The sequence below is a fragment of the Corylus avellana genome, chromosome ca1 (assembly GCF_901000735.1).
Source record: "Corylus avellana chromosome ca1, CavTom2PMs-1.0".
NCBI classification, from domain to species: Eukaryota; Viridiplantae; Streptophyta; class Magnoliopsida; order Fagales; family Betulaceae; genus Corylus; species Corylus avellana.
In genome coordinates, this window is record NC_081541.1 from 2,776,905 (window position 1) to 2,796,515 (window position 19,611).

A 19,611-nucleotide genomic window follows, 5' to 3' on the forward strand; every position below is an offset into this window, starting at 1 on the left:
ATTTGGGCGTGCAAAACTTTTATTACACAACTATCCTATATTGCCGACATGACGAAAAATAAACACAATGTCAGGCTCTAAACCCGAATAATGTCAACAAATTGTAAAAGAGTTATACACCAGTTGTAATTATAAAATTTTTCTAAAAATATTTACCTCTGAAAACAATTGTGATTTTTTTTTGTTCCTCTTTGCTTTTATGTAAAGGAATGAACAATAGTAGAAATTTCTTTCTTTACCGCTTTAAACACTGCTTTTCAAATAATTACTAGTATTCTTTCTTCACCAGCAAATAATAGTTGAGCAATTTACCATGTAATTACAAGTAATCTAATCAAATGTGTGACCTTTTTCTAAGCTTCCTACGAAATTTTACCTTGGTAGCATTTTAAGGGCTTAGTTTGTTAACTTTTTATTTTTTTATTTTTCCAAATCAAAAACAAAAGAACACCCAAAAAACGAAAGTCTTCTGCGGTGCAACGAGCGTGGCAAAAAATGACAGCCGACCCACAGCCATACATTTTGTAGAAATGCAAATGATCAGGTTTTGACAATTCATAATGACAGTGAAGTAATGGGTCCTATCTGATGTGTCAACATCTGAACTGGCTGCTCTGTCCAATCACAGTGAAGGACACCACCCAATCTAGAATCCAATCCGTTAAATCAGTTAGAGGCCTTCCTTCGTTCTCTCTTATCCTCCACTAAACCAAACCATCTCAACCACTTCCTCGTCCAAAGCTGTTTTCCAACACTTTGAGCCATCGAACTGAGTTTGATTCAAACTCTGTTAATGGCACTACTAAGCCCACAGTTGCAGAAATTCCTCCTGACAAAGTTCCACTACAGCAGCTCCAGCTTGAAGCCACCCAAGAAATCTACTTGTACCACCAAAGCAAGAAGCCGATGCTGCTCGGCTATTGCTATTGATGCACCGTCATCACTGACAGGTGTTGCCGGTGTCCGTTGGGGGTCGACAACCCGGCAGGGTCCCCGGGATGAGATGGAGGATGATGTCGTTGTCCGGTCCGATGGCCTTGATGGGTTCTCGTTTGCTGCAGTGTTTGATGGGCATGGTGGCTTTTCTTCTGTCAAGTTCCTCAGGTCAGGCAAGATGGAAATTATGTAACTTGATATAATTCTTGGAGAACGAAAAAAAACAGAGAAGATTGTGTTTTCCTTGTTTGCATGTTTTTCTGTTTAATTTGCTTTCTGTGCAATTCTAGGGAAGCATTTATACTGATAGGCGTGGTGGGTTTCCATGGTTACCTAACCTGTGCATATTAGGAGGGATTTTCTCAAATATTGAGCATGAGATGGTACTTATTTCTGAAATTCGATAATTAATTCGAAAAGTTATAGAATAAGTAAATCTTTGTTAAGAATCTCTTTTTGTAATCCTTGATATAGATGTTTTTACAAACATTTTTTTAACTCATTCCTCAAAATCTTGACTATATTCTTGATTTCTAACTTTGTTTGTAAGTTCTTGACTAACTCTAACTTCATTGCATTTTTTTTTATGCAAAGTCTGAATATTGTCACCATTCTTATGTTCATTTGAACAAGACATGTTATGGATCAATGGGAACATTCCATCTTTCTGTATAGGTTTTGCAATAGCCCAGTTCGTTGTATGTATACGACTTTTTATACAATTTATTGGCATTTATTATAAAGAAAGCTGTGGAATATTATCTGGAGCTCTTAATTTTTAATTAAGTTTGCTTTTCAAGATCCCATCTGATCTTATGTACCAACAACAGGGATGAGCTTTATAAAGAGTGTGTTGCAGCTTTACAAGGTGGATTGCTTTTGAGGGGAAAGGATTTCAAAAACATTAGAGAGGCATTAAAGGAGGCTTTTGTAAAAGCTGATACGAAGTTATTAAATTGGTATGCACATATATATGTCTCAGGAAAATCATTTTGTCTGCCTAGCATATGCAAATCATATTGTCCCAATATGATTTTATTCTCTATATTACTGAATCGAAGGTTTAGATGGTGTTTCATTTTGTTCAAGGCTTGAAATGTCTGGGGAGGAAGACGAATCTGGATCAACAGCTACTGTAATGTTCATTGGAAATGATATGCTGTTTATTTCACATATTGGTGACTCATGTGTGGTACGTTTCCAATTCTAGCATTCCTTTTGGACCCCATGGTCCTTATTGTTCTTTTGAAGCTTTTTACTTCGATAAATTTCTTATTATTTTTTCAAATACTGTGGTTTTAGCTCCCAATAAGATATCAGTAAAAGGAAAGGGAATACAACCGAAAAAAAAAATGTGAGTTTTATGGTTTGAGTATGGTAGAAGTGGCAGACTCCAAGAACTCTTTCCCCTATAGAATTTCAGGAATTATTAGATTGAGTCAATGATACCAGAGATTTAGAGGATTTATATGATTTTTCATATTTTCTTTGCTCCCTTGTTGATGCAGGTCCTATCTCGTTCTGGAAAAGTGGAAGTGTTAACCAATCCTCATCGGCCTTATGGAAGCAACATGGCCTCACTACAAGAAATCAAAAGAGTTAGAGATGCAGGTGGATGGGTGTGTTTTTCCATTCATTTTCTTCCATTTAATTAAAACTGAAACTACTATGAAATGCAAAAATCCATTTTCCTTAATAAACCAACTTGTTGGATGTTTCAAATTGGCATTTCTCGTCATCTCTGCTTTTTGCCGCCTTCCAAGAATTTAAGGTCAACAATACTCCTCTCTGCAACTTTATTTAACTTTAGGTTGAAGATTTATGTGGCTTCTATACATCTCAGCTTGCCATGTACTAGGAAGTTGGAGTATCTGAATGTTGCTACCATATTATTATTATTGCTCTCTTTTTTCCATGCATACTGAAATTTCCCCTGAAATTATTTTTTAGAGATCCTTGATTATGATTCAATTAGCATATTTACTTGGCTTTACCGTTTTGACATTTTTGAAATTAAAACCGGGGCATATCTTTTAGTTATTTAGATTATTAATTAAAACTCCAGTTTTTCTTTGGAGCTCACATCTAATCCATATTACATGTCTCATGACAAGTTTTCTTATGGTGTCTACAGATTAATAATGGAAGAATTTGTGGAGACATTGCTATAGCTCGCGCTTTTGGTGACATGCGGTTCAAGACAAAGAAGAATGAGTTTGGTCTTTCTACCCTGTTCTTTTTCGTCTTAACTTAGGCTCCCGATTCTTTCATGTAAATTTTAATATGTGCCTAACCACTATATGCATCTCCTGATGGTCTTCTTTGTTTTCACTATGAAAAGGATGCTGAAGAAAGGAGTAGCAGAAGGGAGATGGTCTGAGAAATTTGTTTCTCGGTAGGTAATCTCATATAATTTCTTGATTATTTGTGTTTTCACTTATATGTGTCAGATCAGCTTATTATTATTGTTGTTTTTGTTATATGAGTGTTGTCAATCTCACCTTCCTCATGAAATTCACACATTTTCAGCCATATCAGATGATTGGATCAAATTAATCACATAATTTAATCTGTTGTCAACTCTTAAATGAACTATATGGCCATTCCTAGTTATAAGCTCGGGTCATCATTTGAGTGCTGCGAAGGCTTGAATCTGTACTCAAAGACTTCCAATTGAATGGTGAGATCCAACATATGATCTTTTTTGTGAATGGATGGATGAGGAGTATCCATCTGACAAACGATTATGTTATGCCCCACATATTAACTATCATCTGAAGTTTTCAAGCGACTTGGTACTTTCTTGGGTCTGAAAATATATGATTCAAATTTCTAAAAATTTGGTTGATGCAATTCTGGAGTATGCTTGTAACTCTTGTGTGAATTTCCACAATGTAGGAGGATTTTTAAATTACTATCTCATGAGATGAAGCTTCACTAGATACCCAAAATTGTTTTGAATTAGTAACATAAATTAGATACACCATTTTTCTGGTATTATAGTTGTTGATTGCATACCACAAACTTTACAAGATTACTTTGACAGTTAAAACATTTATTTTGTACCAGTGTACAATTCAATGCAGACTTGGTTGTTGCATCTCCAGATATTTTTCAAGCTGCTCTTGGGTCAGATGTGGAGTTTGTACTGTTAGCATCTGATGGCCTATGGGATTACATGAACAGGTTGGCTATTCCATTAGGCAGTCTGTTAAAAAGAGTCTGCAGTTGTTTTAATTGACTTCCATTGTCTGCTAAAATCAAGAGAGGAGAATCATTTAGCATTTTTGCTATTGTTTTCAGCTCATATGCAGACACTGAACATTTTTGCTGTTGCTTTTTCAGCTCAGATGTAGTTACTTTTGTTAGAAATCATCTTCGACAGCATGGAGACGTTCAGGTCTATATCACACCTCCTGTTAATATATAGGTTCCATAAAATTGTTATAACCTAAAAACCCAGTTCAAATTTTGCCTTTCTTTCTTTTCATTGCTATTTTAATCATGGACAGTGTTAACATTCCTCTTGTTCTGATTTCAGCTAGCTTGTGAAGCACTTGCCCAAGAAGTTCTGGTAATGAATCATATCAACAATTTGTTTATTCTGCACAGATGGTTATATGTTTTTTTTCGCAGTTCTAGTGACCTAAAACTCTATGTGCTCTGCAGGACCGACAATCACAAGATAACGTCAGCATCGTCATCGCTGATTTAGGGTATGCACCTGTTTGTTCATATATGACTGAATAAATCTGATTCAGCCTTTGAAAAAAAAAAAAAAAAAAACACTAATACATCTTAGAATGACAATAATCTCAAGACTCAAAGTCTCAAGACTCAAAGTTGAATATTCTTTTCCAACTGTAATTGTCAAAAATCTAGAGTTCAAATATGGTTTAAAAATTTCTTTGGCAACTGTTATGCTTGTAATCTTTTGCATATTTAGAGATGAATTTTACATAGTCTGCCTATTTTTGTTAACTTTTCTCACTTTGCCGTGGTTCTGACTTTTGCATAGGCGGACAGATTGGCAAAATTTGCCACTACAGCAACAAAACTTTGTATACGAATTGGGGCAAGCTTTTGCTACTATTGGTCTCGTGTCTCTTGGAATTTGGATGTCATCTCTGCTGTCTTTATAGATTTCAACCTCTGGCAGTGTATATAAATCAACACAGATTTCCAGATTTTCTCTATGTACAATGCAATTGTACATGTCTCACACCTTTATAATGTTGGTTTAGGAAACAAAGAATAATCAAAGAAGAATACTAAGACCTTTGTTACTTCATATATCTCACTTCCAAAATTCAGTTGTACTGTAATTACTGCAACATGAAGCATATTCAAATGCAAATTCTTTCTAATAGTGATGACTACACCTAAGATCAGGATTTATAAAGGAAGAATTTCAAAGACTGACTGCTCTTTCCTGTTATCTAAAAGCCTGCCAAGAAATATTATATTTTCACTAGTTCAATAATCTGACTCATCCTGTTATAACCTCTCACCTGATTGGAAGAACATCTTAGTATTAAGATGCAATATCACTGTTAAGCCTAGTAGGAGAGCTAAAAGAAACCATTGTAAGATCCAAAAGTCTATGTAATGTTTAGACAAAACATTTACACAAGATGGGTATTTAATTATTCTATTTGACCAACATACATATGTATGTATCAAAGTTTCTTAACTAAAGGATAAAAATTAGAGAGTAGTAATTCTTAAAATAAAAAGACTTGGTTGTGTTGGAGCTTTTACTCCATGGCCAGGGTCCAGTCTATAGATTGGTCAGTGGTCACTCTCTCTGAATCCTTCCCTTAGTGATAGAACAAGTACTTGAGTCAACAAGTGGAAGGGGAACAATGATTTTTTTCCAAGAAAATGAGGACTGATTTCTTTACTCAATGTGAGATTAGTTTTTTTTTTTTTTTTTTCCTTTTATATTTTATGGATCCTGTCAAAGAGGAGTACAGAACGTACTGAAAACTAATACAAATTCTGAAAGAAATCATAATCAAGGATTTACATGTCACTATCAAGACTAATTGATAAAAGTTCAATCCATGATTGTGTATAGAGCAAGAATGCTTATCTAATTCAGTTAAGAGGCTAGGAAGTTGTGTTATAGATGTCCTGCGACTTGATAGGAGAAGGGAAGGGGATTTAGATATTTGGTTTAGAGGTTTCTATTAAGTGTGCTATGGTCAGCCACAGTGAAATGGAGAAGTGGAATGGTGCCAGATTCCTACATATCCAATTGATTTGTAGGAAGAGAGGAGGAAGGGTATGAAAAGAACAAAATTGAAGTCAGCATTGAAGAGAACTTCTACAGAAATGAGTCTCACAGCTACTGCTGAAAAGAAGGCTGATGCTTAAAACCATTATTAAATTTATATATTCAATGAATTTCTGCGTTGAAAAAGACTAGTAGGTCTCTGAATTCCAAAAACCATAGGATGTGGTCTCAAGTCTATAATTGGAAACAACCATTAGGAAACATTGTACCTAATCTTGGTGTACAAAATCTTCAATTTTTGACAGTCAATTTGGGATAATAAAATATTAATTGGTTTTGATGAAGTGGGTGGAACTATCTTGCCATCTTTTATTGGTTGGATCCCTCACCTCCATTATCTTATAGGCACCAATAATACACACACTAATTTTCAGTGTTGTATAGAAACTATATGGTGCTTAAGAATGTATTTTTGACTTGCTGTTACTAAAATCCAAACTGTAGTCAGAACATGAAATCATTACAAGCAATAAATTTTTGGACGTTGAGAACAAAGATTTCTGAAAATGTCAAGACCATATGTTAACTGTGACTCTTCTGGTCTCTTCCCCCCCACCCAAAAGAAGAAAAAAAAGAAAAAATGGGAAATGGGAAGGACTGTAGATATCCTGTTCTTGCTGTAATCATACTTTGACCTTGCATTATAGCCACAAAATCACTGGCCACATGTTTTCAATTCTGTTCGTACAATTCATCTGCTTTAGAGCATTTACTGAAGATTGTAATTTCCCAAATATAATACATGTTTAGGCTGTCCCTTAAAATTTTGAAGTATTTTCCAATTCAACTCGAGCTTAGTTTCAAGCTTGCAATATCTTGTGTTACATTATAAATTTCTTCATGCACTGATCAGCATGGCTTTTTGCTTGCTATTTCAGTAAATTGCCTGTTAAGATTGGTCAACCAGTAAACTTCGTGCATGGTCAGTTTTATTTTTACCAATTATATTTGATTATATCTTGCTTCTTATATTTAATATAATTTTTGGTATTAAAGCAATAGTAGCAACTTTATTTATACATAATATCCAGGATGAGCAATTGCAGCAGAACTGCATACATAGGAAACATCTGATATACATACAAGGAAAGGTCATATATATTTTAAGGCCCTTAAACTACACCCACAACTAGGGTTATATAATATCATTCATAAAGAAACTCATTTGGAATTAATGCTACATATTACGTTTCAACATGCATGATCAAAACCCCTAGAGAGAGAGAGAGAGAGTAGTGTCTATTATATAGTTAATTAGGGCCCAAAAGGGAAGTTAAGGGTTCCTGCCACCACCATTTCCAGGCTTCCTTCTAGGATCATGCCTAGGGTTAGCTCCAGCATCATCATAATCCAGCAGAGAATCTAACTCTAGAAGCTTCCTCAACTTCATTCGGCTACCATCCTTTAACAAACCCAAAAAAAAAAAAAAAATCACATTTTGTTAGCAAAGAAGTATATATGTAACTAGAAAATAACCTTACGTTAGACATAAAATCATATAAAATGTAACTATACATATTATAGTTGGTAAAAAAGTGCTATCTGCATAATGTGACTTTCCTTACACATATGGAATGTATCCATATTTTTCCATTATAAAAGTAAAAATATCTGGTAGGCTAGGCTACCTTGTAAAGTGAGTGATAGGGGATGGTGCCATCCTTGAAGCCTTCAACTATGCCTACATGGAACATGAGAATTTGTTATTTATTAAGCTACTTGAATATTTGGAACAGAGGTCTAAGGTAATTAATTAACATTCAAAACTTTCTCACCTGATAAGGGAATGAGGAGAATGAGGAGAAGTAGAATAACAGTTTTGATTCTAAGAGCCATGGCTGATCTTCTTCTTCTTCTTCAAGGTGGCCTATGGATTTAGCAGGGAGGGTCTGCTTTTATGCTTACTTGGTGGTAGAAAATGTGTCATGAGAGCTGTTGTCATGGTGCACCCCACCTCATAGCAACAGAATGATGATGATATGCATTAAACTTTAGCCACAACTCTAAAGTCAACTGCACTATTATATTTTGCATCAAAAAAGCAGAATTTGTATGCATGTGGACAGTACTGCAAACAATCCCTTGCATGGCTCAAACTCTAGCCACTTTCAGCTTGGCTTTTGGGGTGTTTATCACCTTTTTATAAGTCAATCTGCTTTTCTTCTCTCTGCACACTAACATGTGCCAGAGCCTCATCACTCATTTCTTATGCATTTGGACAGCACTTTAGGCTCCCCCATTGTTCTGAAAACAAAATTAATCCTGTTTGAAACTTTAGACGCCCATTGTTTCAATAAAACATATGAAAACGACTGCCCATATGAATGTCACATGCAACCCCACTAACTTTGCATGTTCGGAGTAATATTACTCTAATTCACATCCATTTCACACCGGTTAACAGGACGTATTTAAATGGTTTTTTTTTTTTTTGTTAAGCAGTTGATATGCGAAACCACTTAAAACAAGTCACGTAAGCGAGTGTAAAATGGAGGTAAAGAATAGTAGCATTATTACTTTGTTTGGGCTATGAAACACTCGGAGCGAATAGGAAAAATAAAATAATATTTTTTTTTCACACTATATTTTTATATTGGCAGTGGTGATTCATGGACTTCTTTCTGAATAGATCCGTGGTACCAACACCACTATGGTGTATGATGCTTTTGGTCCTCATATTTCGGCTTTCATCACTTCCTAAGTCAATAGATGGAGACAATTAAACATAAAGAGTGGGCTATTACTATAGATGAAATCAAATAAAAAGCATTAGGAGGGTTGAATGTTGGGGGGGGAGCCATTAGTGGGAGCACTAGCAAGAGGGAGACAACTCAACATTTTGCAACTCCCCCAACACACTAATTTTATTTTAATCAACATATTAAAACAAAAACTAATTAAAAAAAAATTAACTAATCATCCTCCTTGAGACCCTATGCTGGTAATGATGATGTTTATAGGGTGTAACTTGCTAAAACTCCGTTTTTGGCAACAGTCTAGGTTGTCGGGGGTTAGATTATTACAAGTAAGCAGACGACCTAAAAATTAAGGTTCAATACAGGAAATAAGATTAAAAGATAGAGTAAAATAAAAAATAATTTTTTTTTTTTTTAAAAAAAGATCTTCTATATTTAGGAGGTCATTTGCCCCCTCTTACTACCTAGCTCAGTCATTGCGTCTAACTGTGGTTAAATTGTAACGATACATGGTGTATTTGTTAATGTGTTTTAGGAGGTATTTTTTGTTTTTTATTTGAAAAAGTGTTATGATATAACATAAAAGTCAAAACGTCTTGATTTAGAAAGGATTTCTGTTAAATATCGTTGAAGGCTCCCTAACATTTTTTGCATTGCGTCTTTGATCTCTACCATGTCTACTTCTAATTTTTGGATCCGCTCTTTGGAGCCATGGTGGCAATTATGGGTGGTGGGGGACAATGAATGGCTGCTCATTTTTTTGGGCATTTTTTGGTTTGTACGGAATTGGATTGGAACGGCTTTGATACCAATTTATAGGTACCCGAGGTTGGGTAGTGTGAGTGTTTTGTGTTTGTGGATCATTTTTTAATATTTTTGTTTTGAGAATAGAAACCAAAAGACAGAAGATGAAAATTTAAACAAAGGAAGCCAATGACAATATGATTTTACAATTGTCACACTGTCATGTGTTATTGCATACTCTGCATAATTGTGTAATCTGAGTCTTGTGCCACGTTTTAGAATGCATGTTATGAAGAGAGGAGGAGGAGGAGGAGGAGAATAAGTGCAGGAGCAGGCATTTTGAAGTCACTACAAGACTGCTCAAAGTGGTAGGTTCTGTTCATTTAGGATGCTTATATTTCTCTCACTGCCCAACCATTTCTTTTTTGGGGGCTCCTTTCACTGTTGTATTGTATAAGGAGAGATGATGGAGAAAGCTGCAGCACATAGAGTGATGCCAGGAAAAGAACAAAATAGGAAAACTTTATGAGCACTACTGATGTCTAAGATATGGAAGGTGGCAGTCATATCACAAAGGGTCACACCACTTTCTCTGTACTACCTTAAAAGTAAGAGTAACCTATCTTCTACTTCTCTTCCCTAAAGCTTTAATGAGCAGTACTGGCGACCCTTCATGGACAAAATGGATGAATGCAACTTATCTACTAACTCATGTTTTGGAATTGTGTATACGTAGCTTTCAACCACACAAGATTTTTGTGTACCTAAAACCTGAATTGATTGCCAATATTAACAAACTAGTGACAATAAGAGGCTTGGGCTGAGCTTCTTTCAGTTTGGTTACATCATCAGTGTTCCCCTACAGAAGAGATTCAAGCTTTCTTAAGCCCCCACTTTAACAAAAACGCAAATGAGAAAAAACCAAACTTCTTTGGGCTTCTCCTCCCATGCACCATATGGCCCATCCCAAGGGTCGGTTGGTAAATCACAATTCTGCTGGGTTTGTTGCCAAATTAAAAACCACCTGGCTTGTCTTTACCATTATGCTTTTGATTTTTGAATAATCAGTCTCATTGGAGAGTGGCGCCACCCATTGGAGAGGACATACAGGACCATGCACAGTAAGGCCAACAATTAAGTCGGGAAAGGATATTAAGGATCTAATATCCAATACCAAGACTTGCACTCGTTGCTAATTGAATTATCGCAAATCATCGACCAAAAATAAATAAATAAAACAGGCTTAAAAGGACAAGAAAATTAGGAATAAAAACAAAACAAAAAAAAAGATCTGCCCAAATTTACAAAAATTCATTGTTTCTATAATATCACTTGAAAGATAACAACTGAGGCAAGACCACAAATATACTGCCTCTCCAAACAAGTGACGCTCCAAATCCTTACTCAGCCCTTTAAATGTCATCACAATTCGGTGACATTTCAATAAAAATTATGATTACACATTCCAAAGCACAATAAACAACTATACTTTAAAAAAAAGAAAAAGAAAAAAAAAAAAAAAAGCGAAAGAAACGGCGCCGAACCAATGATTTCATGAATGCATGGTATTTGGACATTTGACCTGAGAAACGGCCACTAAGACTGACAAAAATGAAAAATGAATGAATGCAATGCAGGATGAAATGCTCCCCGTGGTATGTGGGTGGTGGATGCCAGCCACACGTACCAAGTATATGAAAAAAAATATGAAAGTGATGAAATACAACCCGACCATGATGGACATATGATGAACAGATGCAGACGCAAATTAGCAAAAAGAATTAGAATCTGCCAATGAAGGAGAAATTAGGAATGAAGATCTTCTCTAGAAAGGAGATATCAGGAATGAAAACCTGCTGAAGTAAGGAGAAATTCTCGAAAATATAGCATCTGGGTGGCGTTGAAATGTCATGACCCCATAAACAACTCTCTGCATTCGTCCATTCAACTCCTGTAAAACCGACACCAGGTTTGAATAGGACTACTCTAAAAGGGTCTCATCAAACAGCCAACGATCAAGCAGCTTGAGTTATGTCTACTTTCCTCAAGCTTAACTCCACCTCCACCTCCGCAACCGCACCCCTCCCACGAACCCTAATATATATTTTTTTTTCCTGATTTTCTATGTTGGCCTCCACCCATTTCAGTGAAGCCATCACTACCCACTTTCTCCTGACAAACCAGAACCCGACCCAACGGCGCTGATGCATTAGTTAGCAACAAGTTTTGCTGATGATGCAATAGTTAGTGACAACTTGAAGACCAACAACACTGTTGTCTGAAAATGGTGATGACTCAACAAGTATGCGATCCCGGACCCCGACTCAACACACCCAAATGCATGCAGGGACTTCTAAAATTAAGGGGCATACCAAGTGATGGTAGCATCAAACAGAAATGGCACGACTGATGGCCAATTTGGCCCATTCAGCAGATTCTTTAATCAAATGGTCATCTGAGGACAAGCATTCATTTAAAAATTCTTTGCTTGACAGAGATTGCTGTATCAAAGAACCTGCATTACTTCCAAGCGTATCTGCTAGATCTCCAAGGACTCCAACAGCAGTTTTCATCACCAAATCATCCCTATAAATAAATAAATAAAAGATTTTAGCAAATAAAATATCATAAGAAACATTCCACACAAGAATAAAGGAAAATTAGAATCTTCTATAAACTCACATGTCTTTCTCCATATATATGCTGTCCAAGAACTGGAGGATGTGAGGTGCATAGGGAATCAAGAGCTGGGTTTTGGTAGAGTTCTTGAAGCCTTGGAAAATGCCAGAATATGCCTCCAAGATTCCATTTCTTAGAGAATTTGTGTACTCCATCATATCATCGTCAGCACCTGATGTGTGAGCAGACAACTCTGCTGCACTCTGGAGCATGGGCATCGCATACATCAAATATTTTTCAAAGTTCTCTCCAATAGCAAGTGCTATATCACCAAAACAAGAGAATATGGGAGGCTTAACAGAACGGTGCAACTGATTGCTTGATAAGTTCTTAAGGAGCTGTGTCATAATCCCATCACAGTAAGGAAGAATCTTATCCTCCAATGCCCTGCATATATCCCCCACAACACCAACTGTCACAGCACACACTTGGTACTCCTCAAAATTTTGAAGACCCATTTCCAAATACTTGTAAAACTCAGGCATGTATTTTGCAAAATCTGGGCCTGCTGCATAGGCAAGGGCTCCAATGGCAAGCATGGCCTCCTCATGCACAGTGGCACTTCTACAAGCAAAAACCCGCAGGAATAGACCCATCACTTGATCTGCATACTGCATAAAGACATATTTAGTTGGCTCTGATGATCCTAGCTTCTGAATAATGACCTGTAAACACCCACAAAGAAGGCCTTGTACTTCACTCTGCTTCTCTCTCTCATCAGATGAAAGCTTTTGCCCCTCAAGAGTCTGGTGCAGCTCCATCATGATGACGGGAACAAGTTGCAACACCATGGGAGCTGTTTCATCAGTTGAACACCTCACCACTTCATTCAAAGTCTCATAGGCAGCGGTCCTTAATCGAGATTCGCCAGCGTCTTCTCTGTGAGTAGCAGTGAGAAGGGCCTGAACAATTTCCTGGAAAAAAGGAGTTAAAGGAGATGATGGGGCCCCCTCCTCATAACCTTGTGCAAGAAAATAGAGCGCGCCACAAGCCTTCTCAGCAACATTTGGAACATCCTTCATGCTCTGAAGCAGAACAGTAATGATCTGTTGGCAATTTGCTTGTGTAATTATTGGTGCATCCGTGGTTGAACCATGAAGAAATTCAAAGATTCGCCCCAGGGTCCATGCAGTAGTGTCCTTCACATGGGTATTTGGGTCCCTTGTTAAAGCACTAAGCATGAATGTCAAAGCAACATTGACAATGGGAGTTAACTTGTCAGGGGAAGGACCCTCCAAAATTGAACCAAAAGCATATGTGGCTGCTTCCCGATGCCTCCAATCAGGTTTTGTTATGTTCTCTTCAATAAAAGGCATAACAAGTGGGACAATATCATCTCCCACAGTACGCGCAACCAGGCCAAGGCAAGTGCCACCAGCCATTGCAATATTCCAAGCCCCTTCATCCTGATCCTGATCCTCCTCTTGCTTAAGGAGTGTCTCCAACAGCAAAGGGACAAGGGCAGGGAGGGCCTGTTTGATAAAATAGAAACAAGGAATACCAGAGTCACCAGTGAAATCATCCCCATAATCTTCCAAGATATCTATCTCCTCATCACAAATTGAACTCCAGAACTCAATGGCTTGAAGAGCAACAGGCTCCTCATCTTCCTTCACGGCCTTTGCTGTAATGTTAAAGATGTCCTGGATATAAGGAGCTAATTTCTCATAGTAAGTTGATGAAATGGAGACCAGACACTCAAAAGCTGCCTGTCGTATCTTCAATTCTGTGGACAAAGTTGCCTCACAGACAACTCTCATGATATAATCACGCTCCATATCATTACTAAAATTTGCCTGAGCAAAGCCCAAAGCATTGTACAGTGCTCGAGTAGCAGCAAGCCTAACATCACTGTTCCCTTCAGATGCATTCATTCCCTGAACTACAGCCGTAAGTATTTTATTCACGTGATCTTGATCCACACAATTAGGAGAGACTTCCTCACACAAGTATCCAAGAGTCTCCAAAGTTGCTTGCTTAACATTAGCCGGTACTTGGTGAATATTTGACAAAAGCGATCCTATCAACTCAGGCCACTGTTTCTGAGGCAACTCAATGCCTGCAACCTTCGCAATGACTTGAGATGCAGTAGATCGAGCATCAGGGGCAGGAGCAGAGAGGGTCTGTAACAAGCATGTTTTGATCTGGGCCTTCACAGCAGCGTCCAGTGACACCCACCTTTGAACAAGCTCATACTTTCTAGCTTGTTCCTTGGCATCCAAGGCATTCTTAAGTATCAAACCTGCTAATTTACGGCTCTCAACAGGCTTATCATCATTTGCTAGCTCCCCCGACAGAGAGAGAAAAAAACTGGGAAGGTTTTGCTCCTGAAACTGTTTTAAACTGTCTTCTGCATGCTTCCGCACTGTTCCATCTATTGATTGTGCATTTAGAAGAATCTGGGTAACTTCCATCGCCATTATCTGAGTGTATCAAATATATACTTATCAGATAAATGGAGTTCCATTAATCATATGAGTCTCCAACCCATCCCAAACCCAAGTCCATAAAGAAATGAGTAAAGAGTTGAGAAGGGGCATCACAGTGTCATCAAACCACCCAAAAAAAAGTTGTAGGGAGAGAAGGAAAAAATAGTACGAGACATTTCAATTCCTTAAAAAGAAAGTAAAGTAAAAATGCACCCAACTGAACAAACACAACAAAATTGCTAGTTGACTTCGATGTAAAGCTTTTATATATAAATTCCCTTTTTTTCTCATCATTTCCCGTAGCCAACCAAAGATCAACATTTTCAGATGCAGATTAAATTAAAAAATGATTACATTGAATGAAACTGTAAGAATTTTGAAGCATAAAAAAGACCCCAAAAAGGAAAATCGTGCCTCTACTGTGGACTCCGAAAATTATCATCAGAATCAGACAATATCTGGAAACAGAAAACACTTGAGAATGGTAACCTTACAAGTAAATCAGGTGAACTAACTACTTACGGCAAAAAAGTGGAAGATAAATACACTGTAATAAAGCCAAACAATAAATAATAAATCAGAAACCCAAATTCACCCAGAAAACAGAAAAATCTATATCACAGGTCACAGCAACCCCTCGGAAAAACACTCAAAATTTCAAAACCATTAAGAAACGAAATTAATCAACCAGAAACACTACTTCGATCCAAACTAATCAATAAAAAACCAACTTTTGCTCTTTTCATCTGAAAACCTAGCATACCCACCAGACCCTGAACACTTGGAATTGAAACCCATATAAGTAAAAGTTGAAGAAATCACGGATCTAATCCGATTGAAAACAATAACGCATAAAATTCGAGTAAATTCAAATTACTTCAAGAACACACTAGTAGTCGCAAAAAACAACGGAAACCCATTAAAATTACCGTCACAAGAAAATCAAAATTCGACCACTTTCACGAAAATTGAAGAACCAATAAATCGAATCAGAGATCAGCAAAAAGTCGAGATCGAATCTCCAAATCACAGCACAGAACCCTAATTGCCGTTAATAAAATCAGGATTTAGAGAGAGATAACAAATTACCTGAGGGTTCACGAAATTGACGGAGACAGTACGATAACCGATTGGAAAAAGCAAAACTGCGCTCTGAAACCCTAAAAGAGTGTGGGAGAGAGAGAGAGAGGAAAATTGAAAAAGAGGGGGCTTGAATTCTACTTTTTTCTTTTTTTTTTTAATTTGAGGTTTTATAGTAGTGACTTGTTTTGTGGGACCCTAGTAGTATTATTTGTTATCCTTAAACAGATCAGAACCGTTGGATTTAAAGGAGTCTAGCATTTCTCATTCTGATAATTGCTTTGGGTTAAGGTGTGAGTTGTCTAGTGGGCTCCATAAATAATTACGTAGGTTAGAGTTGATAAGAAGTATTATAATATTATTGGGGAAATGCTTATTTGACGGACGAGATTGTTCATCAAGAATACTCAATTGTACTGCCGTGGAAGAAGATAACGTGTGGGACCAGCTAGCACCAATATTGTTAATTTTAAGATTGATATAAATCAATTTAATTCTCCATCCTACAAAAAATACTTTAGTCTTTTAAAATAGCATTTTCTGATTAAACTAGCTGGAACAGAAGAGGTAAAATGATTGGATGAACCACAAAAATATATGCAAGTAATATATTTATTAATTGAATAATAAATTAAATTTTTTAGTAAATGTCATTAGACTTCAGTGAGGTAAAGTGTCAATCATACGAATACACACCAGCTAAAGTCTAATGACATTTACTAAAAAAATTAATTTTCTCCTTGTTTATATATATATATATATATATAAACAAGGAAAAAATACATTTTACCTCCTTGAACTGTCCACTCATTTTCACTTTTAATTTTAATGTTTAAAAAGTGACATTTTATCCCTCCAAAGTATCTGACATTAACATTTGACCCCATAAAGTACACTTTACCCCTTAAGTATTTTGAGTTGACATTTTACCCCCCAATTAACTAAGTTTTGGAGAGTAAAGTGTCAACTCAAAATACTCATGGGGTAAAATGTACTTCATGTGGTCAATGTTAGATACTTTAAAGGGATAAAGTGTTACTTTTTAAACATTTGAGTTAAAAGTGCAAATGGGTAGATAATTTAGGGGGTCAAGTGTATTTTTCCCTATAAACAATTTGTATGTGATTGAAGCAAAAAGTTGTAAGCATTTAACATCTTATAATACTTTATATTCACATATTGATACGTGTCAGAAGTTGTAAATGAATTATAAATGAGTTGTTTGTCTAGCATTTTCTTGAAAAAGAAAATGATAAGTTTAAAAATCTGAATTTTTTCAGATTTTTAAACCCAGGCAATGCATGAATTTTTATTTTTATTTTATTTTTAAATGCAACTATGATTTTTACTAAATTTTTAATTGTGTTTTTAAAGATATTAACTACATTTTAAAATTACTGTTTATTTTTTCAGATTTTTAAACCCAGGCAATGCATGAATTTTTATTTTTATTTTATTTTTAAATGCAACTATGATTTTTACTAAATTTTTAATTGTGTTTTTAAAGATATTAACTACATTTTAAAATTACTATTTTTTCAAGCCGCATATTTTGAGATCACTAATAGAAATTAATTAAGGCTCCGTTTACTTCGACGTAAAATGGTTTCTTTCGTAAAATATTTTCAGAAAAGTCATTTTCTTTAAAAATATTTTTCGTCGAAAACATTTTACGGCGTTTACCTTGTACATGGAAAATAATTTTTTTTTTTTTTCATATCTTTTTATATATATATTTTTTCCAATAAGGTCCCCGCCGGGACCTACACGGAACTTGTTCGAAACTCCGTAGGGACCTGCTAGGGAACTGCCTGGGACCCACTCGGGACTTGACTGGGACCTGCCCGAGACCTAACCGGGACCCGTCCGAGATTTGCTCGGGACCCGCCCTAGACCTGACCGGGACCAGCCCGGGACGTGCCTGGGACCCGCTCGGGACTTGACTGGGACCTGCCCGGGGCCCGCCCTAGACCTAACCGGGACCCGTCCGAGACTTGCCCAGGACCCGCCTTGTACCTGATTGGGACTCACCCGGGACCTAACCGAGACCCGCTCAGGACCTGACCGGGACCCGCAGGGGACTTGCCCGGGACCCGCCTAGGCAGGTCCCGGGCGGGTCTCGGTTAGGTCCTGGGCAAGTCCCGCCGGGGTTCGGGGCGGGTCCCAGGCAGGTCCCGGTCAGGTCCAGTGCGGGTCCCGGGCAGGTCCCAGGCGGGTCCTGGTCATGTCCCAAGAAAGTCCCGGGTGGGTCCGGGGTAGGTCCCGGTCAAGTCCCGGTCAGGTCCCGGGCTAGTCCCAGGCAGGTCCCGGTTAGGCCCCGGGCAGGTCCCGCCAGGGTCCCAGGCAGGTCTCGAGCAGGTCCCGAGTAGGTCCCGGTCAGATCTTGGGCTAGTCCTGGGCAGGTCCCAGTTAGGTCCCGGGCGAGTCCCGGTTAGGTCCCGGGCAGGTCCCGGTCAAGTCCCGAGAGGGTCCCGGGCTAGTCCCGGGCAGGTCCTAGGTGGGTCCCGGGCTAGTCCCGGGCAGGTCCTAGGTGGGTCCCGGTCAAGTCCTAGGTGGGTCCTTGGTAGGTCCCGTGCTGGTCCCGCACAGGTCCTGGGCGGGTCCCGGTCAAGTCCTGGGCAGGTCCCGGTCAATTCCCGGCGAGGTTCTGGGCGGGTCTTGGCAAGGTCCATCGATTTAAGAATAAGATGCTTATAATCGGAAAATGGTTTTCGGTTTTCAAAATCGTAAACTATTTTCCGAAAATTAAAGAAGAATTTTCGGTCAAAAGGAAAATATTTTTCGTTGACCACTATTTTACGTCGAAGTAAATACCGTAAAATACGGAAATCATTTTCTGAAAACCATTTTACGTCGAAGTAAACGGAGCCTAAGTAAAAACATTGAAAATCAAAATTATCCCAAATGATAATGGAATTTACCTAATTACGTATGGGTTTTATTACAGGAAACCAACGGTTAAGATTGCGCAGGAGATGTGGTTATAAACAGTTAGTCCAAGGTACTTCAGTAGTACTTTTAAGCAAGTTGGAGGACAATATGAATGTGTTCCGATTCTCACCTGACTTTATGAGACAACTTTTCTAGCCTTAACCAGTTAACCTCCACTACCCAATTGTTAATTCATTTTGGAAGCAAAGAATCACTGTCCTTTTGGGGTTAAAAAGAAAAAATAAATAAATAAATAAGAATCATCATCATTTTTCATATTTTGACTCATTTTTTACTATTTGGTTGTATTTTTTACACGGTAATTTTTGTTTTGGGTATGTTGCTAGCCTACCCATGTGTCCTTATAACCCTTTCTCATTTTGTTTAGAAAAAAAAAAAAAATGGGACACTCCAGTCTGCATAAATTAAGTCTCACATTAAGAAGATGAATTGTCTATTGAGCGGGTTGATCATGAAGGTATTTATATATGCTAAGTCGCATATTGATTACATATTGGGTGAGAGTGAGTTTTATAAATAATTAAAAAAAATTATAATTATAAATTGATTAGTGAATTTTATTAGAGTGAGTTGATAGCTCAAATTATAACTAATGCTTTCATTAGTTGTTAATTTTGTAAGAATATACCTTTAAAAAAAAATGTGTCACATCAATATGACCAAATTAAAATGATGGATAATTCATGGACAAACTTAAAAAAAAATTAAAAAATTAAAAAAATTTTAAAAAAAAAATATGGGGAAAAATCTTGGCAGATATAGAGTAGGTGGCAGAGAGGGATTCATTGCTAATAAA

General features: G+C 37.2%; 3 protein-coding genes across 3 annotated transcripts; 1 reads left to right on the top strand and 2 right to left on the bottom strand.

The window, feature by feature from the left end:
* The first annotated feature begins 602 nt into the window (after positions 1-602).
* On the top strand, positions 603-5,229 carry LOC132167830 (protein phosphatase 2C 57). The gene is made up of 11 exons (XM_059578863.1): positions 603-1,104; positions 1,767-1,895; positions 2,026-2,128; positions 2,445-2,555; positions 3,071-3,150; positions 3,278-3,331; positions 4,006-4,122; positions 4,282-4,336; positions 4,478-4,510; positions 4,606-4,652; positions 4,955-5,229. The coding sequence occupies exons 1-11, from the start codon at positions 794-796 to the stop codon at positions 5,076-5,078; spliced, it is 1,164 nt and encodes a 387-aa protein (XP_059434846.1). The 5' UTR covers positions 603-793; the 3' UTR covers positions 5,079-5,229.
* A 1,996-nt stretch (positions 5,230-7,225) lies between these two features.
* LOC132167785 (uncharacterized) lies at positions 7,226-8,117 on the bottom strand. Its single transcript, XM_059578810.1, has 3 exons — positions 8,011-8,117; positions 7,864-7,916; positions 7,226-7,637 (listed from the first exon to the last, which is right to left on the bottom strand). The coding sequence occupies exons 1-3, from the start codon at positions 8,069-8,071 to the stop codon at positions 7,509-7,511; spliced, it is 243 nt and encodes an 80-aa protein (XP_059434793.1). The 5' UTR covers positions 8,072-8,117; the 3' UTR covers positions 7,226-7,508.
* Positions 8,118-10,954: 2,837 nt separating this feature from the next.
* On the bottom strand, positions 10,955-15,993 carry LOC132180750 (importin subunit beta-1). Its single transcript, XM_059593684.1, has 3 exons — positions 15,873-15,993; positions 12,358-14,777; positions 10,955-12,261 (listed from the first exon to the last, which is right to left on the bottom strand). The coding sequence occupies exons 2-3, from the start codon at positions 14,772-14,774 to the stop codon at positions 12,063-12,065; spliced, it is 2,616 nt and encodes an 871-aa protein (XP_059449667.1). The 5' UTR covers positions 14,775-14,777; positions 15,873-15,993; the 3' UTR covers positions 10,955-12,062.
* Between the last annotated feature and the right edge of the window lie 3,618 nt (positions 15,994-19,611).

Excerpts from the sequence above, each read along its gene's own strand:
- LOC132167830 (XM_059578863.1), top strand. The coding sequence starts at position 794 with ATGGCACTACTAAGCCCACAGTTGCAGAAATTCCTCCTGACAAAGTTC. Across the intron at positions 4,337-4,477 it reads GACAGCATGGAGACGTTCAG|CTAGCTTGTGAAGCACTTGC; the intron begins GTCTATATCACA and ends TTCTGATTTCAG. Across the intron at positions 4,511-4,605 it reads CACTTGCCCAAGAAGTTCTG|GACCGACAATCACAAGATAA; the intron begins GTAATGAATCAT and ends TGTGCTCTGCAG.
- LOC132167785 (XM_059578810.1), bottom strand. The coding sequence starts at position 8,071 with ATGGCTCTTAGAATCAAAACTGTTATTCTACTTCTCCTCATTCTCCTC. Across the intron at positions 7,917-8,010 it reads TCTCCTCATTCCCTTATCAG|GCATAGTTGAAGGCTTCAAG; the intron begins GTGAGAAAGTTT and ends TGTTCCATGTAG. Across the intron at positions 7,638-7,863 it reads CCTATCACTCACTTTACAAG|GATGGTAGCCGAATGAAGTT; the intron begins GTAGCCTAGCCT and ends GGTTTGTTAAAG.
- LOC132180750 (XM_059593684.1), bottom strand. The coding sequence starts at position 14,774 with ATGGCGATGGAAGTTACCCAGATTCTTCTAAATGCACAATCAATAGAT. Across the intron at positions 12,262-12,357 it reads ATATATATGGAGAAAGACAT|GGATGATTTGGTGATGAAAA; the intron begins GTGAGTTTATAG and ends ATTTATTTATAG.